We start from the raw sequence: 24,286 nt of genomic DNA, 5'->3' as shown, positions 1-24,286 counted from the left end.
GGCACAGGAGCTTGAGAGGGATCTGGCAAATGGCTTTCCGTCCAGAGCATCTGCTTTAGGTGACTTTGGTGTTGACTCTTCCACACAAGTCACATCCTTCCAGCACCCTCAGATGTATTTTGTGGTGGACAAACAACTTTTCCCAACCCTGTGGTAGGCCATCAGCAGGGGAAGGAAGAGTTGAGAGAGTCTAGAGGAGCTGTGAGATGTTTTGTAGGGTACTGCCAGGCAGTGCTGCAGCAAAAAGGATTTGAGGGGTGCAGCCTGGGACAGTGTGGGGTTTCCGTGTGGATTTTTAAGTGTCCTCTGGCCTAGATCTGTAAAAATCCGGTCTGTATTCCTGCCCCGCAGCCACTAGGTGCCAGTCAGGGAGAGAGAACCAGCCCCTGGCAGAGAGACAGCTTGGGGGAGGGCTGCTCCCCAGTGTGCAGAAGATCCCCTTCTCTGGGGGGGGCTTGCTGGGAGGAGGCTTCAAGCCCCAGAACTACTCACGGCTTCCCCAAGTTCACCTTCATCTCCTACAGCTGCCAGTGGTGACAGGTACCAGTGCCTTGGTTACATCTTGAGGATCTTCATGGTAGGAATCTGTGCAGGCTACTCAGGGCTTCTTCTGACACCAAGAATTGTGTGACTGTCATATTGTGCCTTTATATCACCCGTGTGTCTTCTCTGTGTCACTACATGGGACAAGTAAGGTGAACCCTAGTGCTGGTGGGCTGTTGGCTCCTTTTTCATGCTTCTCTCCAGTTTTTAAGGCCAATCATGGCTGCGCAACGTGGCTGAGGTTGGAGAGACAGAGGCGTTTGTCAGGCCAAGAGCACATCTGCTCCCATGACTCTTCTGAGGCCCTGTGCCCCAGTGCAGAGGCTGAAGCTGTGCCTCTGCAAGGCTCTGGGTGCTGGGAGAGAGGTTTGGCTAAGACATGGCTAAACTTTGTCTTTGGGGAGCCCCTGTTTAGCTGAGAAGGTGGTTCTCCAGCAGTGGCGATGGGGAAGAGCAACTGGGGTGGTTCCTCTGAGCTTCTTTGTCTGCCCTGGGTGTTTTTCTGGTGTACCTCCCTGCTGTCATGGAACATTAGGTATAGATGTGGTAGATCTTTTTCCTATTTGTGCTCTGGTTATGCTGGGTCTGGGTCCTGCAGAGAGCCAGATATGTCTGAGATATATCAGAGCCAATGGTGACTTGGTTTGGGCCCCATTGTAGCCATGGTTGCTCTCAGGTCAAACAGTGAGGTGCAGGCACATGGGAGCCACATCCACCAAGCCTGCTTGTGGGATCATTTGAAATCAGAAGTTTCTCTGAGATGAGCTGAGTTTCTTCTGAGCCTTCAGCTGCAGAAACCAGGGTTGCAATCCAGCTGCAAGTGCCGCTGCCCAGCTGTGATGGACACTTCAGTCCTCCCTACCCAGGTGGCCAAACCTCTTCAACATGTATTTGGGGTTGGGGGCTCCTTGGGCCACATCCTGCCTGGGGAACAAGCCCAGAGAAGCTGGGCTGTGGGAAGTCCAGGGTTAAATCCAACCCAGCTTCTGTGCAAGATGAAAACCCAGAAGGGCTGAGACCAAAGCGGGTGCTTTCCTCCATGCTTCTCCTCCAGCACTTTGGGCTGTCCTCCGAGCCAGCTCCCCAGGGATGGGAGGAGGAGGCACAGGGAGCTGGGAGGCATTTAGCCCCGGCCCAGGCGGATGTTTTAGCGGGGTCAGTGCAAATGTTTCAGCTTGGCTGTGTAAGACACTGCGTGGTTGAGATTGTTTGGGGCTCACTTGGTTTCAGCCTCGTTCAGCTGCTTCAGCTGAGCCGTGTTTAAACCAATGCTTCAAAAACAGTGTTATTCCCCACACTGGATCGTGCTGGAGCTTGGCTCTGAGTCCCAGTCCTATCCCGTTCCCGTCTCTGAATCTGGGATGGGATCTCTCCCTGCTATGACTCAAACTTCTCATGTCCTTTTCCCCTTCTGAATCCAGCTGTCAGGATGTGCTCGTGTCTCCCCCTTGCACACAGGAATGCAGAGCCCTTCCTCCTTGCAAACCCTTCTCCCAGCCCACTGCGTGGCATTGCCGTGGGCATGGGGCAGCACTCTCTGGACCCAGTTGTGTGTCCCCCCTCTTCCTCGGGATGTGGCAGATCCCTGTGGCCAACTGGGGCTCCCCTGGCCAGCTGACTTGGCTGCTGGAGGCTCTTTGGACTAGCTGGAGGAGCCTGCGCATTCCTGCCTCCCAGTTATTTGCTCTTTAGGACGCTGCGTAAAATTAACAAGTTGTAAAAGCTGATTGAAGGCGGCAGTGGGTGTGACAGCCACTTGCTCAGAGCAGCAGGAGAGCCCTGTGTGGAGCTGCAGGGCCAGGGGCAGAGGGGCTGCCCCCCCCCTGCTCCAGCCGTGCCTCTGACCCAAAGTGAGACTGGGGCTGGTTTCTGGTGGTGTCACCCCCACAGCACCAGGTGCACAAGTGCCCCCAGGGCACTGCTCTCGCAGTCCCTTCCCTCCCCTTAAATCTCCTGGAGGACACGGTGTTGGGGCTGTGTCTTGGGCCAGGTGCCAAGTGGCCCCTTCAGCCTGTTTTATCTACAGGAGGAAATACAGCCATAGCCACAGAGGGGATCAGCTTCATTAGTCCTAGGGACCCCTCGTTAGACCTGGGGACTCCTTATTAGACCTGGAGATGAAACACGCAGGGTGTGGCACCAGCACTGCAAAGTGACTTGGAAAGTACACCAGCTGGTGCAGTTAATGCACAGCCCAGTGGGTCTCTACAGGCAGTTAGTGTGTGTTAATGTCTGTCCTGCTGTGTCTTCCTCAATGATTAGTATGTTAATATATGGGGGCTAACGAGCCACCTCAGTGTGCCCTAGCAGCTACTGGTGGCTGGTTCTGGGAGCTGGTGGTTGCCATCGTTGTTGTCCCCCCCCTTTGATGTAGCAAAAAGATTAGAAACAGAAACCTCTCAATGAAATCAGGCTGGCTATCAGAGCTGCTGCAGGCAAAGCCATCTCAAGCTCACATCTCACAGTGGTCTGGTCCCCGGACACTTGTCCCTGAGCAGCACCGCGGTGGCAAGGGGCTCAGCGATGCCTTTGGCTGCTCGCACCTCTGGGGAACTGAGCCCAGGTCATGGCCGGGGGCACCAGACCACTTCAGCAAATCTCGGTTTCAGTTTTCCTTTGAGAGTGGCTGTGTCCGTGTCAGGACTATTTTAATACCCAGCAATGACTCGAAGCCAGGCTTTCGGTTCCTGCTGTCTCACTGCACGGGCAGAGGGGGAAGGGTGTGCAGGGTGGCTGTATTCCCCGCCCGAGACCTGGGTGTCTGCTGCCACATCACCAAATACAGCAGCACAGTGTCATTTTGTACTTGTGGAAGGGTGTGCAAAGCTCCTGGCATCCTCACCATGCTCCATTCTGGCAGCCAGGATTCACCACCTGAGCCAGCGGGTGCCTCGGTGGCTGTCCCACTGCACAGGGCATCCCGGTGCTGCAGCGGGTACTCACATTCCCACTTTAAAACAGGAAGTTTCTGACAAAAGCGGATTGCTCTGTGGCACGCAAGGTCCCTCTCAGCCGTTTGAGAGAGATCTGGGTGCCAGTCACAGGTCACTTCTTTCCCAGCATCTCAGGGGCTGGGTTGCCCCACAGCAGGGTCAGTCTGGCTGCCCAGGGTTCTGCTGCATCCTCCTCGAGCGGGGCTGCACGTGATGGGCATGTGCAGTGTTTGCTCCTTCCCTGTTTTTCATTCATGTAGGGCTGGAAAAATGTGTTCATGAGTCAAGTTGCTGTGGCATTATGTCATGGGCCTTGGGTTCTTTTCTCCCCAGCAGATGAGCTGAATTTAAGCACCGGGCTGTGCTGGCTTGGCAGGAAATCTGGTGTTTCCTACTTCTTTCTTCTTCAGGGGAGGAAGGAATGAACCCACCTGCCCTTGTCCCCAGCTGTGGGTGAAGGGAGTTCTGCAATGTGCCTGATCATTCCCCTTCCAGGAGACTCTGACAGCAGGATTTAAGCTTTTGCTGTGCAGAGGTGTCTGCGCTGCAGCTGTGTCAGCACCTAGCCTGTTGTGCACACAGGGAAACCTCACAGGTCCTCAACTAGATGTTGGTGGCTTTAATTTCTCGAGATGTCTTGAGAAATCCCTCAGGACTGGTGTCAGGATAGGGTGCGCATCTCTTCCCCACCTAGCCAGACAGCATCCTGCCATCCCACTGCAGGAGGCTGGTGGCATCAGGGCTGCCATGGTCATGCCCCTGCAGCAGTGCCAGAGGTGGCCGGTGCTTGGCTGACCCAGTGTCCTGGGCACAAGGAAACTCCAAACACCAGGACTGGAAAATCCCTGGGCTGAAGTCACCCCCTGTGAGTCAGGCTGGGTCTCCACAGCATTAACCACTTGAGTTGGACATGAAGCAGACGATGAGGTTTCCATCACTCCCCCCAGAGCTCCTGCAGCCTGGAGCTCTCAGTAGGGATGTTTCCCATGACAGCCATTCCCACTTTGCTCTTGTTCTCTTTCCTTCCGACTTTTCCCCTGTGCAGAATCGTTCCTAAAGGAGAGCCAGGAGGATGGAAATGTTCCTGTGGTGACACTTGCTGGGATTGCTCCTGGCTGGATATCCCAAGCAGCAAAGGACTGTCCTGGGAAAGCAGATCCCCAGCAGCCTGACCTGCTCCTGAGGCTGCTAAGCCTGTGTCACCTTGTCCCTTGTTCACCTCTGTCCCATAGGACAGTGTTTTTAGGAGCAGAATCAGTGGTTACAGGTCCCTTGCTCCCTAAAATATTATATTCTTGTATTCAGCACCTCTTGGGAGCAGCAACTGCCTACCGCAGGGAGCAAGGGGCTTCTCCTTCTCCACCCATGGGTGCAGGTACAGGGGGATGTAGGGTCCCAGGGGGGCAGCTCCAAACCCTGAGGTGGCCCTGGATGCTGGTGCATGGGGTGAGAGGTTGGGGGTCACAGGAGGGTCAGGTTTTTGACACGCACTGGAGTGACATGGTGGTTAAAATTAGCCCACAGGGAGGAAACTGGCAGTGTTGTGGAAGAGCAGAAGTTTCCTCTCACAGCAGCCTGGTGTGGTGGGGCCGTGTGCCTCTGCCAGCCCTTCACTCACCACGGCACAGCCGCATGTCCAGGGCACACACTGCTGGTGTCACAGCAAGGTGACAGTTTGGTGTCTGGCAAACTGGAGCCAGGACGTGCAGCATTGGTATCGCGTGGTGTGAGTGAGCTGGTGGTGAGGGGCCTGGCTGGGTCACCTCTGTGGGATGGTCACCTCAGCTTTGGGATCCCCCATCCTGAGAGCCCAGGGGGATCCTTTTGGGATGGGGGTTTCTGAGGCTGCTCTGCTCTGAGCAAAGGAGGAAGGTTTGGGGGCAGGATGAAGTCATGCATCAACATGGAGTTTGTCTCTACAGCATGTAGCACTTCTTGGTCCTGTTGGCTGACTTTTTCCCTATCAGTTTGCTGTTCCCTGGGGGTGATGTCAGTCAGCAGGAAGCACCAGGGGAGAGCTGTGCAGGTGCAGAGCTTCGTGGTGAGGGGACAAGGTCTGAGCCAAGGCTGGTCATGGCAGACGTTCCAGCAGAGGCTGAGCTGTGCAGGACAGATCTGTGGAGGCACTGGGCTCTCAGGCTCTGGAAACTCCATTTGAAAGCCTCATAAACTGGATAATTAGCTAAGCTATTGAGTTTCCTTCTGGCCAGATCTGTCCCAGCCTCCCTGACGAGGTTCCCCAGTTGGTCCATGACATGGTCCTATGGGATGGGGTCAGGCTGGAGATTAGGAAGGACTCAGCTTTTCCCAGATGCCCCCACCTGCCTGCTCTTGCACCTGCATCCCTCCCCATCTTTTGAGGGGGAAATCTGGCAATGGAGTCAAAATGAAACCATGAGAATAGGCCACATCGTTCATCTCTCACATTTCAGCAGGCAGTCCCCCATCCAGTGGGGCTGGGCAGGGGGCTGGCTGCCCCCCTGAAGCCCGGGGGTGCACCGAGGGGGCAGGACATGACACAGATCTGTGCTGTGTGTCCTGAGTTTGCCTGCCACCTTTTTCCTGAGGACAGTGGGCTACGAGGTATGGGCAAACCTCTTCTATCCCTGTTTATAAGAAGAGGGGCACCTCTCACATCCCCGCTGTGCTCTGCAGTGCTGCTTGCATCCCACTGGGCCTTCTAGCCCTGAACATCCCCCCTGGCCGTTGTCCATCCACCTCCCCTTTGCACTGACTCTGTTTTCCTTTCCCTCTCCCCAACCCCCTCGTCCTCACCCTGTAGGTTATTGCAGCCGACTGCAAGAGGGTCACAGTTCTGAAGTATTTCCTGGAAGCCCTTTGTGGACAAGAAGAGCCTTTGCTGGCATTCAAGGGTGGAAAATATGTGTCAGTGGCACCCGTCCCAGACGCCATGGGAAAGGAAATGGGAAGCCAAGAGGGAAAACAACTGGAAGATCAGGTACCGTGCGGGAAGAGTGCTCCTCGGTGAAGGAAGAATCACCCCTGTGGGGCCCATCCTCTGCCTGCCCTGCAGCTCCTGCTATTTATAGCCAGCATAGCTGCCTGTGCATTTTATGGGGAGGGGAGCAGGGGGGGGTGCACAACCCTTGTCTCCCGAGTGTACTTCACTCGTGCCCTTTCCTGCCAGTCCAGCCCGCCTGCCTCTATCTCGTGCTGCTATGAGTTCCAGATGCTGCTTTTTTCCTACCCGAAACGGGGAAGGGGGGGTGGTGGTGGTGGTGATGGTGGTGGGGAAGCTTTAACAACGTGCAGCGCCGCAGCCCCCAGGAGAGGAGGTGGGCGAGGGGGGTGTCAGGGTTCAGCTTCAGGATCAAGTTTATAGCCGTGGAGCTGGTTGTGGCAGAGGCCTGGGCTCCAGCCTCCAGCACACGTACAGGAAGAGCTGACATTGGCGCCCCGTCCCTCCCCTGCCTCTCACATCCTGATGTGATTAAGGAATTCAACTCTTGTTTTTCTGCCCTTGCTTGTTCCTGTAGGCCTTGCTTCACTCCAGGCTCCGTGTGTGTGTTTAAGGGCCCTGCCAGCCGCTCTGCAGGTTGACTCTTTTCTTCTGTTTAATCTTGCAGTTGGAAAGGCCAGGGAAACAGGAGAGCGGGGCAGAGGCATTGGGAGTGGGGAGCTGGGTGGCCCGGCACTGCCCAGGCTCACTCTGTGTGCCCTGGGGAGCTGACAGCTGGAGGAGCCCAGAGCAAGAACATGCTCAGCACCCTCCTTGTCCCAGCAGCCAGCTCCAGCTGATTGACAAGATTTTAGGTCAATTTTTTCCACTGGGGCTCAGAGCAAAACTCCAGGCAGTGAGAGATGTCTCTCCAAGATGGGAGACCTGGACACTTACCATCTTCTAGTGAAAGGTGCAGGAGGTTTTCAAGCTGACATGTGAGACAGGGAGATCATCATATTGTACCCAATGTCATGGCAGGAATGATCCTGTTCTCTGGAGCAGTCCTTAAATTGAATCAGTCCCAGTTTCTGCTGTGAACAAACATGGTATAGAGGAGATCTCCCTCCTGCTCCATCCCCACAGTCTTGTTCAGCTGTGAGAACCTCTGCATGAGTTCATTGCACAACCCTGGAGCTTCCTCCTTGGGGCTCTGATTGTAAAAGAGCTTCCAGCTTGCCAACATAGTCACCATCAGCCTAGCAAAGAGACTCCAATCCACTGCAGCAGATCTGCATCTGACACAGCTTTGCTCCTTGGCCCTTGTGCCATGCTGTCCTTGATATCCCCCATCCTGTGTGGTCCAGGCTGTCCCAGCAGAGGGAAGTGAGCCTGAGGGCTCCATCTTCCTCCTCCCTGTGGCTAAAAAGTCACAAGGAGGGAATAGTACATGTTTCTGTGACCAGGCATGCATGTGGTCTGGGTGAAATGATTGAGTACACAACTGTGCAGTGCTGGTCTTGTTGGAAATTAAGACTGTGAGCTCCTGTTGGGGTCCCTCCTGCAGACACATGCCATGGCAGCCTTCACAGGGTGCAGCAATGCTCTTAGCCTTCCAGGAGATCCTCTTGTGCAGGATCTGTGCCCTGCAGCCCTCTGCTGTCTCAGAGCAGGTCTTTCTGCCCAGATGCCACCTGGGAACTCCTCCCAGCCCCATTACAACCCTTTGGCTTTTGGGCAGAGGAGATGGGTAGTGGCCCTCACCTGGAGTAGGAACAACATGGGGGGCCCATTCTGGGAGGTCTCCATTTCAGGCAGTGGGAAAGGTCTGCAGACCTTCTGGTGGGGAGAGCCAGAGAAGGGTCTTTAGGAGAGGCTGAAGATGCAACATGGTCCACAAAGAGGCTGGAGAACCAGTTCATCAAAGACAAGGTTCCCAGCCAGCAACAACATGGCAGAAACAGGGTAAATTAGGATGCAAATGTTAATGGAATAAATAATTAACCATTGAAATGACTGACCTAGAGACACAATTGATGTTCCATCATGGGGAGCTTTAAAATCAAGGTTAAGCACCTCCTTTGAAAGCATCTGTCCCAGCCCAGCTGGACATTTTGGGGTAGGTGCAGAAATCTCTCCAGCCTATTCTGAGATCAAAATGGAGAAGGGCAATGGGCTCTGTGGTTTGCTGGGTTCATGGATCTGAGTTTCCTGTCAAGATGATCATCTGGTGTGCCCAAGCCTTGGATGAGGCAGCAGTGTTAGGGCAGTGCTGGACAGCCCCAGTGCAGACAGGTGAGGAGACAGCATTTGCTCCAATGGATGTGCAGCCTAAACAGGCAGGCAAAGGAGAGAGACAAGGAAATACCATGGTTTTACAGAACTGAAGCCTAAAAAAATCGGTGACTCACACAAGGCTGTGGGAAGAGTTTTCCAAGGAAGAGGGTTTGATTTTAGAACAGAGCTTTACGCAGGGCTGCCCCTGCCCTCTCTGGTTGTTGCCTTCTGTGCCCTGTTACCTCCTGTCTCACCTTGTCATTTCCTGGATGTTTACTACTTATTGAGTTTGCTTGCTTCTTCTGGATGTTTAGAAGTAGTCAGTCACTCATCAGCAAGCGGTGATGGTCTGTGCCTGGCAGGGATTTGTCTGCTGGAAGTGGGGATAGAGAACAAGCAGAGTTCGTTATAGGGATTTGTCTCCCATTCTTTTGTCTTTCTGCATTTCCTGGCAGAAGGAAGATGATGTGAGGATTGAGGCATTTGAAGATGATTCTGAGGCTGAAGTCAGCGGAGGAGAGATGGACATCAAGGAGCTCAGAGCCAAGAAGCAAGCCCTGACCAGGAAGGTAGCTGAGCAGCAGCGTCGTCGAGACAAGATTCAGGTAGGACAGGCTGAGGAGCTGCTTTGCTTTTGTACATGGGCTCATCCTGCCTCACTGTGCCGATAGTGTGCAGCCATTTCCCTGCTGTGCTTCAGCCCTCTTGGGATGTCCTGAAGCACCTAGAGATTCCCTGGTGTGTGCACCCTGTGACGTGTGTGTGAAATCCAGCAACCAGCTTAGCTTTGCCTCTGGTGGAAGGACCAAATCAGTGTTGCTGTCCCCCACCCAATGTAATACCTGCTCTTCCAGGCCCTGAGGTGAATGTTCTGGGGGTTCTTGAGACCCTCATGAAGCCAGACATAGTTCTTCACGGAGCTGCCAGCACACCTGGTGGCAGTAAGGCAATATATGCCAGGCGGTGGGCTGTCCCCTGGCCCAGGCAGGGCTTCCATGGCAGTGAGATGTGGTGAGAAATCAGCTTTTCTGTGCAGCAGGGCACAGGCAGACAAGGGAGAGGGTGGGACATGAACAGCAGAGTTCATGCGGGAGCCAGCGGCAGGAAAAAGTCTGTGAGCAGCCACTGCAGCCAGAGTGTTGCCATCGTTATGGGGACAAACAGATGGGATACAGGTGATTCTGTCCTGGCCCTGGCCTAATCTGAGCATGTTTCCCAGTGGGAGCTGGTGAAGTAAACTGGTTGGACTGGGAGGAGAAGCCTGGCAGTGCAACACTGTTGCTTTAAGAGCAGTCTCACATCCATGGCTGTTGGCTGCCTCACCGCTTTGCAACCCCTCTTCCTCCAGCCTCGCAGCCCAGATGAGGATTTCTCAGCAGAGGAAAGAATTCTCCCTGGCTCCCCTCCCCCTCACCTCCGCCCTCTCTAATGCCCAGGGCCCTTCACTTCCATAATTCTTCATTTTCCAGCCTTGAACGTAAGCCAGACACATCTGTCTGGCCATATGCGTGAACTCTGCAGTGTGTGCCGAGGTGGTTGTAAAACAGGGCTGCTGAAGGCCCTACTGGGAGAGCGTGCACATGTGTACCCTCGGGCTACTGGCGCCAGGCCCAGAACCACTGCGCTTCGCTTTTCCAAACCCACCCCAACCTTTCAGATTTCGCCTTTTTTCTTCTTTTCTTTTTTTTTTTTTTTTTTTTTTCATTTGAATCTTCAGCAATTCATATCAAGGCGAAGGTAGAAGAAGTTGCGCTGGGAGGGAGGGGCCGCCCCCGCAAGCGAGTCCATTATTGTTGGCAGGTACCTGGGTCACATTAATACGAGGAGGAAGAAAGCAGCAGCGAAACGAGTGAGAGATTGGAGAGATGGGCTGTAAATTAAAGCGGCCTGAAGCCTTCCAGCCTCCCAGGGTTGTTAAGCGGGAGGTGTAAGTAAATTCCCCACTTCCCACTGCCTTGTACAGACACAGCAAACAGGAACTGCACATGTTCAGGGAGGGCAGCGTACAGCAGATCCCAGCCCCAGCCACCAGCCCAGCTGCAGCAGGGCCCCCCCGGGATGGCCGCTGCCCATTCTGCAGGGAGAGTGGGGGCTGCCTGATGTTGTCAGGGGCTTTCTCCCCCCGGCCCTGCTCCTCCCTTCCTTCCCAGCCGTGCTGGGGCCAATGCTTGTAGGCAGAGAGAGGTCAAAATGAGGGTGTGGGCAGCTTCAGGGGCTGCACAGCTGAGAGCTGAGGTGCAGTTGGAGGCTGAAGGCGCGGGGTGGAGGAGAAGTCCTTGGGGTTTCGGTAAAGTCATCCAGCCTGTAGCTATCTGGGAACAGCCTGGAGCAGAACATGTGTGCTTGCCCCGATCCTCTCCCTGCTCTGGTACTGACCACGCAGCTGGAGCTGGAGGCACTGGGGTGGAAAGTGCTGCTTGGGGAGGCCAGGTCAGAGCCAGCTCAGTATCCACCCCCTCCACTTTCCCTCTCTTGCCTGTGGTCCTTGACCTTTCTAGTCTTCTCAAGAGACTTTGTGTTTCTTGGGACCTGGGGATCTTCTTTCTGCCTTCCCTGTTACAGCCCATTTCTCTTGTTCACTGCTCATCTATGGCTCAGCATGGATAAGAGCTTCAGCTCTCCAGGCATGGCCATGTGGCTGTCCCTAAATGGTGCTGGGGACTTGGGCCCAGAGAGCCTAAGTGCAGGTGGTGCTTCCCATAGAGCCTGATAGTGCAGGTGGTGACCCAGGGCAAAGCCTTTAGCTCTTGCCCATCCATTTTCTTTCTGTGCTCGAGGGGACTGTGGTGCCATGGCCTCACCTTGGCCATGCAGAGTTGTGCTTCTTGCAGCTAAATTCCCTGCCTTCTCCCCAGCAGCCATTCTTGTGCTATCTCCGTGCAAGATAGCATCTTTGCCATGCTCCCCACTTGTTGCAGCCCATCTCTGCAGCTGATGGAGATCTTCCACCCAAAATTTACCCCCAGTTCACTGTTGCCGCTTACCTGCCATGCACCAGCTAGCAGGGCAGCCCTTCAGGTCCTTTTTTTAGCTCCTAACCACAGCCAGTGCTAGGGGCACATTTAAACCTTGAGGGTGATTTGGACTTCACTGTGCTCCTTTGGTCCCTGCCTTGGCTGGGTGTGTGCAGGACAGTGGCTCAAGCTGCTGGGGAACTACAGGTACAGGCAGGGTGAATGGCAAACCTTGGCTTGCATCAGGTTCAGGCAGAACAGGAGAGCTCAGCTTTGCTCCCCTACATAAGAAAAACCATCATTCCAAGGGGGAGAAGATAGGCCAGAGCAAGGTTAGGTTACAGAATCGTGGTATCGTTTTGTTTGAAAAAGACCTTTCAGATCATCAGGTTCAACTTAGCCCAGCACTGCCAAGACCACCACTTAACCTTGTCCCTCAGCACCACATCTGCACAGCTTTGAAATCCCTCCAGGGATGGTAACTCCACCACTGCCTTGAGCATCCTAGTCCAGGGCCTAACAACCCTTTTGGTGAAGAAATTTTTCCTAATATCCGATCTAAACCTCTCCTGGCACAACTTAGGGCTGTTTCCTCTTGTTCTGTCACTTGTAACTTTCCTCTCATCCCATCACTTGTAACCTGGGAGAAGAGACAGATCCAGCCTCTTTTCAGTGAGTTGTGGAGGTCATGGCCTCTTGTGTCCCTGCATAGCCCAGGCTGGCAGGAGTCAGCCCTTTGCTTTTATGTGTTGGCCGCTGCTCGCTGGCTGTGGTGGCAGCAGCGATGTGTCAGGGTCAGAGGAGAGACCAGGTGCTGCCCAGGTACTTGGAGGCCAGGAATGCAGGTGGACATGAGGAGGTGGCAGTGGCAATGCCAGGGTAGGCAGCAGCATTCTCTGCAGAGCTGTATCCCCAGCCAGCACCGGGTCCTGCCGCGCTCCCAGCTGCCCCCGCTGCTTGGCCAGGCCCTTGGTCCATGCTGTTCAGCCTCCCCTGTCCTTTGTGCCGCCGCTGCGCGCTGGGAGCGGTCGAGTTTCCTGACCGGTTGAAAACATCCCACCTGAAACATAACAGGCTCTTCCTCTCGATGCTGCTATTGTTTTTGCTCAGCATTACAGAAGCAGCTTAACCGGGGCGGCCAATTATGACACGTCTTCCCAAAATAGCCGCTCTCCTGTCCCTCCTGAGCCCACGGAACGGCCGCCCCCTTAAGATGCAGCCGCTCCTTTGTGGCAGTGGTGTGAGTAAGTGGCTAAATTTAGCCCCCGTATCCCATTCACGCTCTCCTCGGCGCGCAGGAACAATGCCGGGGGTGCACACGCGCCGACACGCACCTGCCTGGGAGCGGGTGCCTGCTGGCTACGGAAGATGCACACCCACCCACGGCGGCTCCGCCACGGCGGCGGCCCCCGTATGCTACCAGGCACGGGGCACGTTTACTCCCGAGGAAGACGCTGGAGACGAACCTTGGGAGGAGGAAGCCCTGGAGCAGAGACTAAGGAGAGGCATTGTTCTCAATTCTGGAAAATCCGCCGCCGATCCCCGTGGAGCACGCGGATCTGGAAGGGGGCAGCGGCGCCGGGTGTCCCCGTGGTTGGAGAGCAGGTCGGGGCAGGAGAGGTGGTGGCAGGATGGTGACAGCCCATCCGTCCTGGCAGAGTGGTGTGACCCTGTAAAGCCCTTCCCGAAGGTGATGGGGCACTTGGCTCTCTCCAGCTGTACCTCTTAGCCTCTCTGCCAGCCTGGTGCTGTGGGCAGAGGAGCTCTGGATCCACGTGTGGAAGTCCTGGGGCCGATGTGGAGCCCCCTCCTGCTCTGTGCTTGAGGTGGAGACCCTCGGGTCTCCCCCCTGGCACTCTGCAGAATAGCACCCGATGGCCCGGCTCCCAAGAGATGGGTCCCCAGTCCATCCCTGTCCAGCAGTGGCTTCCGGGGAATCCCCCAGGTGATCCCAGCTGATGGATGAGCTGGGAATTTGGGACTGTGTGTGCAGGAGTGTCTGATCTCAGTGCTGCCACCAGCTGGGGCAGCCAGGGGAGCCACCTCCAGCTCCAGCCCAGCTCCTGGGAGAAACCCCCATGGCCAGAGCAGCGGGATGGGCAGGAGGCTGCTGGTGGGAGAAGTTCTGAGGGCTGCAGTGTGTGGGTGCAGGAGATGGGAGAGAGGGATCTGCCTGGCCCCAAGGGGAGCACAGAGCGTCCAGCCTCAGAGGTGTCCTGCCATGTCCCACACTGCAGGGTCACTGTCACTGAGGCGTGCAGCGTGGTTAACCCCAATAAGATGCAGTTAAAATCTGACCATCCTGAACCACCTGGGGTGAGGCTATAACTCTGCTCTTTTAACCCCACTGCTCTTCACAGGGTCTTCTCCAAAATCTGTCCCATCAGGGTACATGAGCCACTGTCTCCCCATTCTTGCATTGGGGAAACTGAGGCACAGTAGGACTGGCAGCTTGTTTCTGGTGGTGCTGACAGCACAGAAGCCAGGCCCCAGCTGTGGGCATCCCAATCTGCATCCTCACACTCTTCTTGCTCCCCGTGGGACCATGCCCCACGCACCGGCGGAAGGGTTAACGCGGTGCTCACCTCCCCAGTTCCCCGCACATGGGCTCCCTTTCATCCCTGGCTGGGGTCCAGCCAGTGTCCGCATGAATCACAGGCCACTCCTCTCCCCCCCCTCAGCCCCCCCCCGCCCCAAAACCCCTTGGCCGGAGGCTTCTGCAGCCTTTTACTCACACAAACAAAAATAAATCTCACTGCCGGCCTCTGAACTCCGCAAAGGCGAGTTTCCCTCTGGCTCCCCGAGCGGCCCGGAGCTGTGCACGGGGACTTGGCACGCTCCCCGCCGACCTCGCTCTTTCACTCCCGGCGCATCCTGTGTCCTTCTCTCACCGGGCGGCCCGGCGAGAGGAATGGGACGTGACGGCCGGCACAGGCGTTGCTCACGGCTGCCAGGAATCGGCCGGGTACGGCCTGCAAAAGCCACTGGGAGGCAAATGCCACACACAAGGGTACTGCCCCCCTCCCCGCTGTCACCCCTGCATCCTCTGGTTGGAGGGGTCAGTGAGCTTCCCACTCACACCCTGCTCCCAAAGTCACCTGCAGGGGGTCAGGGAGCTGTATTGGGATGCTGACAGGGGTCCCCTCCTGCCACTGGCCATTGTAGGATTGTCATCGCCGTGTGGTTTCGCTCCCCCATTCCTGCAAGTTCAGGGTCATCAACCTTTTTTCGCCCCCTTATAAGGGATGTGCTCTAGGTCTCTGCATTGGCCAGTAGGGCCTTTCTCCATCTCCTGTGTCAGGTGGAGCTCAGTTGTGGAGTTAGGAGGTGGCTGTAGCTTGTACCATGCCACAGGGCAGTGCCAGTATCTCCCTGGGTGAAGGCAGAGGCAGGCAGGGATGGCAGCCAGAACGTATCTGGCCATGGCAGTGTCTGGATGGGGACACTGTTGCCATCTCAGCTGCCCATGCATGATGGGGGCTGTGTATCCCTGAGGTGTCACAGACGTGGCATGGTGCCCCTTCAGCCCATCATCCCTTGGGGTCAGTGGGAGCTTCAGCCCTAGGACCAGCACTGCCGGGAAGAGGAGGGTGAGGTTATGATTGCCTTGCCTGGAGACTCTTGTGGGAGGTGGCAGCATCAGGCCTCCTTGATTTAAAGCCAGATGACAACACTTGGAAATGGATTAAAAAACACTTCTTTCCATGGCCACTGCTGGCCCGTGCAGCTCAGCATTCCAGGGTGCCTCTAAGGCTTTGGTGTGACTGCAGGAGGGATCAAATCCTCACCCCGGGCAGGGGAGATCCCGGGAACACTCGGCAGAACAGGGTTGGTGGTCATCTCCTGTCCCTGGGTGGGTGCAAGCTTGGCCTCACAAGGATTTTCATGGTGGATGTATTCCACAGCAGTGCTGCTGTGCTCCATGGGTGACCGGTTCCTATTAGAGGCAACAAACATCAGCAAGTCCAGGGGAAGCTATTTTTAAGTAGAGGAAGCACTAGAATAGCATCCTGAGTGTTTTAAGCCTGTGACTTACTAAAGAGCCCAAGTCCTTCGATAGCGTCAAAAGTAATACGTGAGCTCTAGGGTCCAGTTTTGGCAACTTGCATCATCCAGAGGTTCAGGTGCAACCCTGAAGGGCTGCTAGGAAGACCCAGCAGACCCTTCCCATGTACATGCACCTCTGGTGTCCAGCGGATGTGAAGGGCTCAGCCAAGGACAGTGCTGTGGGTTTTCAGGGCTGGAACCCACCTGGTTTCTGAGCTGGATGTAGTTAGAAAAGGCAAGGCACATGCAGGAGTTGATGGGACAATGAGTGAGACACTCAGCCCATCATCCCTGCCCCACAGATGCCTACTCCCTCTGCCTGCTCAGGGTCCCTGTGTTAGGATGCTGTTGGGAGGACTTGTATGTCCCAAACCCTTTGTTTTGGCTGTTGTCACCATGAGCTGTTTCCATGTGGAGCCCCAAAACCCCCATCCCTCCAGCCCCTTTTTCTCCCTGCTGCTTTCCATCAGGGTTGATTTCCTGGCACCAGTGCAGATAGTCCTGGCATCTTCCAGTCCTGCAAAAGGGACAATCCTGAATACACCTCTACTTTCAAGGCTGGTCCCAGTTCTTCCCAGAACTTGTACTGGGCTGTTTTCCTAATAGAGTGCTCTCTTGGAGGCTTTTGCCATCCCACTCATGTGTGTCCTTTGGACCTGCGAGAGCTGATGTTTGAAGTGTGCAGGTGAGATGGATGCAGCCTCCTGCCAGTCTCCTTGCTGCAGATTTGTGTGCCAGGCAGGCTTATCTTCTGCTCTCAGGGTCCACAGGGCTGATGTCCTACTTAGTCATCATTTGTCCTCCTCCTCCAGGCTGTGCTGAAAGACCAGAGTCAAATGAGGCAGATGGAGCTGGAGATCAGGCCCGTCTTCCTGGTCCCAGACACCAATGGCTTCATCGACCATCTCAGCAGCTTGATAACACTTCTGGACTGCAGGAAATTCATCCTGGTGGTGCCCCTAATCGGTGAGTAGGACCAGTGCTATGGTGGGGGCTTTCCTTCTCCCCTAGAACAGGGATTTCCTCCATGGCACCTCCCTCTCTCTGTGCCCCACATGCCCATGGTGCCTGTGTGGTCTGGAGTCTCTCGGCTCATCCTGGCCTCCATCCTCCTCCTGTCTCATCCCAGCTGTGGCCAACTTTCCTTCATCCCATGTCACCCTTCTCCCTTCCTGCCAGCTTTCTGTCTGCAGTGCTCAGTGAACTCCTCCTGGTGTATTTTGGGGGTGGCAGGAGCTGTGAGAGGCAGGAGGGTGTTAAATGGGATTCAGAGGGAATTTTGGAGGGAGCAAGGAGGAAGAATTGTTAAACAATCAGAGCAGATAGAGCTTATCCCAGCTGAGCTGGGGCTTAGGCAGCCTGAGCAAATGGCCGGCCTGTGTCCCAGTGTCTCAGAGCTGCTCAAGCCCAGCCCTTCTTTTTATCCTTATAAAGCTTGCAGTAAAACAGCAAGCTGGTTCCCGTTATTGGTAAACACTCACCCTGGCAGATAACGGCTGTGCTGCTGGGTGGTCTCCCAGGGTGGCTGGAGGATTTGGTTAGATGCCTTTGCTCTGATTGTTTGATCATGCTCTGGGCTGGAGGTAGTGTTCCTCCAGCCAGTGTCCCCCAGCGTCTGGCACCTCCCAGTGCCAACCTGGAGTTCAGAGGAGCCCTGAGGGCAGCAGGAGAAGCTGGGGCAGAAACAGGGCTGAGCCCATGGGCTGCCTCAACCCAGCTGCAGCCTCAGGAGGCTGTGGGCCAGCTCTGTCCTGTGGGCATTTCCTGCATTCAGGTGTATGCTTGAACCCATCTCCTGCCCTCCCAGCCATTACAGAGCTTCTTTCTTAACTCTTCCTGCCCCACAGCCAGTGTCCACTGTTGTCACAGAATTACAGATCCTTCTCTGTGGGGTGAACAGCCTGGCTCCAGAAGGATGCCTGGGGCTGAGGATGGGACCCCTGGGTGGAGGGAGCAGGGCTGACTGCTTGTTCAGCTCAGCCAAGGAGCTCCATGGCTTGGCACCACAATGCCAGGGCTTTGTGTGGAAGCAAAGGGAAGGAAGGTGGCAGAAAGGAAGGAAAGTGGCAGCACCAGCAGAGCCTGGGCAGCCCTGGGGGCTGTGGAGCCTGTTAACACCTAGGGAAGCTGTGCCCTGCCCAGTGGAGCTTCTCTATCCCAACCCCAGCCAGGAGCATTGATTCCAGGAGAGCTGAAAACCTTGGTCCTGTCCTTGTCCAAGATGCTGCTGCCCTGAGACTGCAGAAGGAGCCTGGCCTGGTCCACAGCGGGCAAGAGGAGCTGCAGCTACTGAGCAACTTCAGTGCTGTCCTGTCCTGCTGCATCCCTGCACAGGACATGACATGGACAGAGGATGTGAGCTGGGGGCTGTGGCTGCTGGGGGCAGAGGCCTCGGTGCTGTGCCTCATCACCAGGCTGGAGATTCACACGATGCCCTTTCCCTGCACGGGTCAGTCCTTCCGGCTCTTCCCGGGGATTCACCAAGGGGTTAAGTGCTCAGCTTCGCGTTGGGTTTGTTTCTCTTGCTCTTTAACCTGCTCCGTGCTCCTTGAGGCTGACCCCGCCATGGAGAAGCCAGGCCTGGTGCAGAAGCACAAACAAGCCTCCCCTTTGAAGCCTGTTTAGCTTGGAAGCAGGAAGGCGGATTTCGGGAGGGAATACCAGCTTTTCCTGTTTGATGTTCCGTTCTTGCACGGCTCCCCCCACCCCGGGCCCAGCCGTGCATTGTGTGGAAATGGCAGCATCAGGTCGGTAGCAAGAAGAGTTGCCTGGCCAGCGAAGAGCAAAGCAGCTCCATGCAGCTTTAATTTGAATACCCAGACAGTGAGTGCCAGTCTCACCATGGAACAGAGCGATCACGCAGGCTCCCCGGGCAGTGATTCACAGCACTGGGGAGAGGCCTCAGACCCCAAGCTCTCTCCCCGAACCCCCAAGGAATGCATAGTTCCCACTTGAACTCAGGACTTGGCTCCAGGCTCGGAAACAATCTTCAGAAATGAAGCCATGGCTAAAGCACACACACACACACACACACACAGTGAGTGCAGAGCCTGCCTCCTGCACACGTGCACCCCAGCCCTCCTGCACACACCCAGCCCTCTTACACCCTCTTACCCCATCGCAGGGGAGGAGGACAAGATGCTCCTGCACACATCTGGCCCCACACTCATGTCCCCACACTCAGCAGCATCTTGCTGGCACACACACTCTCAGCTCTTGCGACAGAGTGGCTCTTCCAGCAGCCCCAGCATCAGGGGGTGGGTCCCTCCAGAAGCTCTGCTGGGGTCCCTTGGGCTTCTGCTGAGCTTGGGGGGTCGGAGCAGCTGAGGTTCCTAGAGGAACAGGAGGCTCTAAGGCTTGATGGGCTCCACGTAAGGCCAATGAGCTGGGAATGTGCCTGATCCCAGGCTAAAGCGTGTGTCAGGACAGATGTGTGAACCCAGATGAGCGAGGTGTTGGAAAGAGTGTGTTCCCTGCCAGGAGTCTGGGATGATGGCTTTAGGTGGGGAAGATTGGGCCGCGATTTACACAGGAAACCGTGCTGGAGTGGGAGCTGCCTGCTCCCAGGAGTGCCTTTGTTCCTGTGTGCAGCCCCGTGGCAGGAGGGCAGCAGATTTTTGGGTCTGAAAGTCAGTCCAGGGAGCCAAGAGGTGCAACAGGGCAGGAAGCAGGGTGCTGCTGGGCATCCCTGTGCTCAGAGGAGGAGCAGGCTGCGGGAGGCTGTGGGTTGCTGACCCCATACGTGGAGCTGCCATCAGTTATGAGGCAGGAGCGTGGGGTAAGGGACACGGTTGTGGTCCTGGTATTTTGCAGAGCAGAGTGAGATGCCCTTAGGGAACATTAACCCACACAAGGTGCCTGCACTGTCAGGACCAAGCCAGGTGACCCACAGAGGTGGAAGGCAGCAAAGCTTTTCCAGACCCGCAGCCAAGTCCAGGAGTGCAGGGACACTGCCGCAGCTGAACCCAGATTTCCTGAGCCAGCTCCCAGTGCCCCAGCCCTGAGGCCTTGGCAACTTGCGTGCTCCAGCAGCAGGTCACGGGAGCACCTTGTCCCATAGTAACTGTACCTCCTCTTCCTGTTTGAAGTGATAAACGAGCTGGATGGCCTGGCCAAGGGCCCGGAGATGGAGCACCGGGCTGCAGGCTATGCCCGCCAAGTGCAGGAGAGAGCCAGGAAGTCCATCGAGTTCCTGGAGGAGAGATTTGAGAGCCGGGACAATTGCCTGAGGGCTCTGACCAGCCGAGGCAATGAGCTGGAGTCCATCTCCTTCCGCAGTGAAGACACCACTGGCCAGCAGGTAAGGGATGTCCCAGACCCAGGAGGACAGGATGCAGACATGGTAATGTCAAGGGATGGAGAGAATGATGGTGATGCCAATATTCTTCACCACTGAGGTCTGGGGGCTGAACAGGAGTAGCTCTGTCCCCCCTGTTGAAGGCAGCTGAGCAGATGCCTGCAGGCTGTATGTTTTGGCTCCCAGCAGCCCTGCTCTCTGATGCCCTATGGCCATATCGCAAGGGCAAAGCAGAAATCATGCATGGAGTTGCAGGTTTTTCCTGACAGGGGTAACGTGGCCCTTTTTTTCCAGGGAAACAACGATGACTTGATTCTCTCCTGCTGCCTCCACTATTGCAATGACAAGGCCAAGGATTTCATGCCCTCCAACAAAGGTAGAACATCCTCATGTCCTTGTTGTTCCTTCTCTTGCATCCCACAGATCCTTCTCATTTCTCTTTCACAGCCCTTGGAGCTGATCCCTCCCACATTTTGTCTCTTTCAACACCAAGGTGCCACCTCCTGCCTCTGCTAGCCCCAGGCTGTGGCCCTCTCACCACTTTGCCAAATGCACACCTCACAGTGCTGGGGATGCCCCAGGCTGTTCGAAGCCCACTGTAAATATCAAGGGGGCAATTTCACAGTGCCAGCAGCAGTGATAGAGGGCCAGAACCAGCCTCTTCCCTGCAAGCCCTAGTGCTTCTTGGCCCAGGGCCCTTTTCGCTTCCCAGTGCTGGGTTGGCATTGGCCATGTGTGCTGGGACCAGACAGCCCCCCGGGCTGTTGCCAGGACAGTGGGGATGGGAATCGCATCAGCAGCTGCCCAAGAAATCAACCCACATTTGTCAGTGCAAATTCTTAGCAGCTTAACTTGTCAGATTCACAGAGAAACCGTCACCAAATGTTTATGTGCAAATGATGCTGAATTTTGAAATCATGTGGATTATGGGGAATGGGGCCTGACAAGCTGACAGCCTCTGGTTTGTAACAAGGAGGCGCGTCACCAGCACAGAGCAGAGGATGTTTATTGTTACACATTTCTTAAAGTGTCCGCACAAAGCCTCCCAGTCCCACTTTCAGCAGCTCTTAGCACCATGCCTGCTCTCCTGCTGTGTCCCCACTCCCCTTTCTCCCTGCACGGGCTGACCAGGCCACTCACCTTACCATCCTCACCCTGACACCATGACCGTAGCCCGCGTTTCTGGCCACCCGCCCCTTCCCCTCGTCCTGCCGCTCCCTGCACAGCCAATCTGGGCCCATGTTGGGCTCCCATAAACTCTGTTTTTTCCATTCCCGTCCTGGCTCGGAGGCACTGTGTTTCCTGTGCTCATAGGAACAGTACTCTGGTCACAGGACCCAGCTGCTTACACATACCCCATATGCTTCCCCTGCTTCACACACACGTAAGCGTGGCTCCCACATCCCAGCCCAGCACGTTGCGTGCGGGGCAGCTCATCCATCTGGGGGCAAGATCCCTTTGGTTATTTCTCAGGCTTCAACTCTCTCTGGTTGTCTGAGCCCCAGCCAGAAACGCCTCGGTGTCAGTGGTGACTCCAAAAAAGCTTTGCACACACAGAAAAAAAAAAAAAAAAAAAAATCAGGGTTGGTTTTAGATCTTATAATGAGATCACCAGAATAATAGCACCAGCTTCCTGCTGGAGCCAGGGTCGCGAGCTGTCTTCCTGGCCTGGGTCAGGCAGAAGGACCTCCTCTTCCCTGCCTGCAGCACAGCACCGTGTACCAGGCAGGCAGCGGGCAGCCCCGGGGCTGCAGGCAGGGATCACAAATCATCCCCCAGACAGCATCAGGGGGGGAGATGGTGGCCTTTGGGATGAAGTGTTGCCTCCAAGCCACACCAGGAAACCTTGGCTGGGAGCTGGGAGTGCTGCCGGGGTGTTTAATGGGTGCAAGGGCAGGGGCAGAGCAGGGAGGTCTGAGTTTGATACCACTCTCAACTCTCATTGCAGATGATCCCATCCGTTTGCTCAGGGAAGTGGTTTTGCTGACAGATGACCGGAACCTGCGAGTCAAAGCGTTGACCCGCAACGTGCCGGTGCGGGACATCCCCACCTTCCTCAAGTGGGCTCAGGAGGGCTGAGAGGGGGCCGAGTGGGGCCGACAGCCCCCTGAGAGTCACACAGCCTGTTATGGTGGGAGACCGGCTTCAGCGGCGGCCCTCACCACACGCCGCCTTCCAGCCCATCACGAACAATAAACGCCACGTCTTCAACCCACCCCAGAATGGCCGTGCTGCCAAGGGCCCCCCCACCCCGAGGGCAGACCAGCTGGGAAGGTCATTGCTATGGATGGTTCACGTGGAGGTTGGGCCATTGAGGGTTCCACCAGCCTTGGGCAGTGCCGGGGAGGAGCTGGCAAGTCCCGCTGGCTAGGGAAGCTTTGGGTGAGCCCGACAGCTTTTTGCTTGGTTTGCTTGGTGGCAGAGAGCTCAAGTCATGAGTCAGTGGCTCTTTGGGTTTGTAGGCTGCATTGGGCAGAGACCAGGGATATGCCAGACTTTGGGATTGCTTAGTCTATAGCTTGTGCCCCTCGGAGAGGCCGTGGATTTCAGGGGCAGGTTCCTTCCTGCCCCAGCCTGTTTGTCCTGCATGGCCCAGGCAGCCTCAGGCCACCGGCCCCTTCCCCGCCCCACGCAGGGCTTGCTGTTTGCAGAGTTGCTTGTTCTCTCCCTGGTGCAGGTTTTGCTTATTTTTCATTTCACATTTCAGTGTAGGTTAATTTTCAGGTGTGTGCCCTGCATGCTTTGTGGGGGGAAAGCTTTGAACATGCCCCCAGGCCCCCCCACAGCTCCTTTGTGTTCTGCTCCCTTGCCCACCCCAGCCATTTACCTACCCCTTCCCTCCTCCCCTAACCCCCTCAGTCCCTTTAGCCACGTTTTCAACTTAAGACTCAGCATGAGGCTAACAAAATCCTCTGCATCGCCAAAGACCAGCTGTCCCACAGGTCCCATGCATCCTCACATTGTCACAGACTCCTTCTGCATGTGGGGTATGGCTTCTACCCATGGCTGAGGGACTGTGGAGAGCCAGGGCAATGCCACTTGATCAGCAGGGAGGATCCCTTCTAGAGTTGCTCCTTCACCCTGGAGGGTGCAGTGATGGCACCCATTGCTTTGCCATTGGGTCACCCTGCACCAGAGCTTTGCTGACCCCCCCTCCAAACCATGTTGTCCCACCACCGAGTCCCCCCCTTCCCTGGCCCAGTTAGACACCAGATACAGAAGCTTAAGAGGGAGCATTAACCTGCAAAGCAGAGCCCCTGGAGCTCTGTCAAGTCCAAGTCCCATGAGCAGAGGATGGGAGTGACCCCCACAGCCAGCCCCAGTCCCTGCTGGGGCACCTCGGCCGTGGGAGGGAAGCAGCAAAGGTGGTGGAGGAAGCAGTAGGATGAAGACCAGCATTTTCCTTTCCTGCGTGGGTGGCTCAGAACCGGTGTCTGCATCAGGAAGTCCAGCGTTACCCCTGTGCCAGCTGCGTGAGGGCCACCATTGGGGTCAGAGCCTTGGTGACACAGTGACAAAGATGAGCAGGTTTGTGCTCATCAACCTCAGCTGTATGAACACCCCAGCTGCCAGCAAAGGGTGATCTGTGCTGCAGGGCAGAGCCTGTCTGACAGAGACTTTGGGGTGCACCGGCCTGGTGCAGGGCATATGAAGATGTCACCACAGCTGAGCCCCCTGGGACCATGGAGCACGCAGCACCCACACCCTGGTACATGCCTGCAGCTGCCTGCAGCACTGCTGGCTGTGAGCACCACATAGACTTTGCCTTCTCCTCCACGCTGGGTGTGTTTAAATAGTTGTTTTTTAATGGAGCTGCCCCAAGGCTCCTTTCCAAGTCCTTCCTGGGGTACCACCAGCTCAGAGGGACCTGTGGCTCTGCTGGATGGTGACCCCTCATGCTGTGGCACAGGCTCAGCCATGGGACAGAGCTCTTGCTGCCAACAGACCAGTTGGCACGAGGGCAAGCAGAGTGGGGGCTCACCAGACTGAGTGCCCCAAGCTTGGGGCCATCCATGCCAGGCTGTCACCGTGAGCCCGCCATGTTTCTGAGAGGCAGCCACTTTCGGTTTGTTTTGTTAAGATGGTTTTAATAATTTTTAGTATTAAACACTTGTCTGTGCAGTGTTTTGTTTCATTAGCTGTCAGTGGGCAAGTTTGTTGTCAAGGTTGGGGCAGGGGTGGGTGCAGGGTGGGATGGCAGTGGGACTTGTTTGTCTTACAAGGACGATGGTGGCCCTGTCCCCCCTGCAGCTGCTGCTGCCCCCCAAAACTGAGGGCACTCCAAGCACCCCTCAGTCTGCACCCATCATCCCACCTCGAGGTCACCTCCCACCCC

At 56.0% G+C, this 24,286-nt stretch overlaps 1 protein-coding gene across 8 annotated transcripts in view; it reads left to right on the top strand.

The window, feature by feature from the left end:
* Positions 1-24,072, top strand: part of SMG6 (SMG6 nonsense mediated mRNA decay factor) — a 111,043-nt gene extending 86,971 nt beyond the window's left edge. For all 8 annotated transcript variants that reach the window (XM_071765599.1, XM_071765600.1, XM_071765604.1 and 5 more), the window contains 6 exons: positions 6,259-6,435; positions 9,108-9,257; positions 16,466-16,619; positions 19,742-19,953; positions 20,245-20,326; positions 21,899-24,072. In XM_071765599.1, coding sequence (XP_071621700.1) covers positions 6,259-6,435; positions 9,108-9,257; positions 16,466-16,619; positions 19,742-19,953; positions 20,245-20,326; positions 21,899-22,029 — 906 coding nt within the window. In that variant the 3' untranslated portion in view covers positions 22,030-24,072. The remainder of the gene's footprint in view (positions 1-6,258; positions 6,436-9,107; positions 9,258-16,465; positions 16,620-19,741; positions 19,954-20,244; positions 20,327-21,898) is intronic.
* Positions 24,073-24,286: the final 214 nt, after the last annotated feature.

This window comes from Heliangelus exortis, chromosome 21 (assembly GCF_036169615.1).
Source record: "Heliangelus exortis chromosome 21, bHelExo1.hap1, whole genome shotgun sequence".
Classification (NCBI taxonomy): Eukaryota; Metazoa; Chordata; class Aves; order Apodiformes; family Trochilidae; genus Heliangelus; species Heliangelus exortis.
Note: the sequence above shows the minus strand (reverse complement) of the source record. Positions and strands in the feature narration are given on the sequence as shown.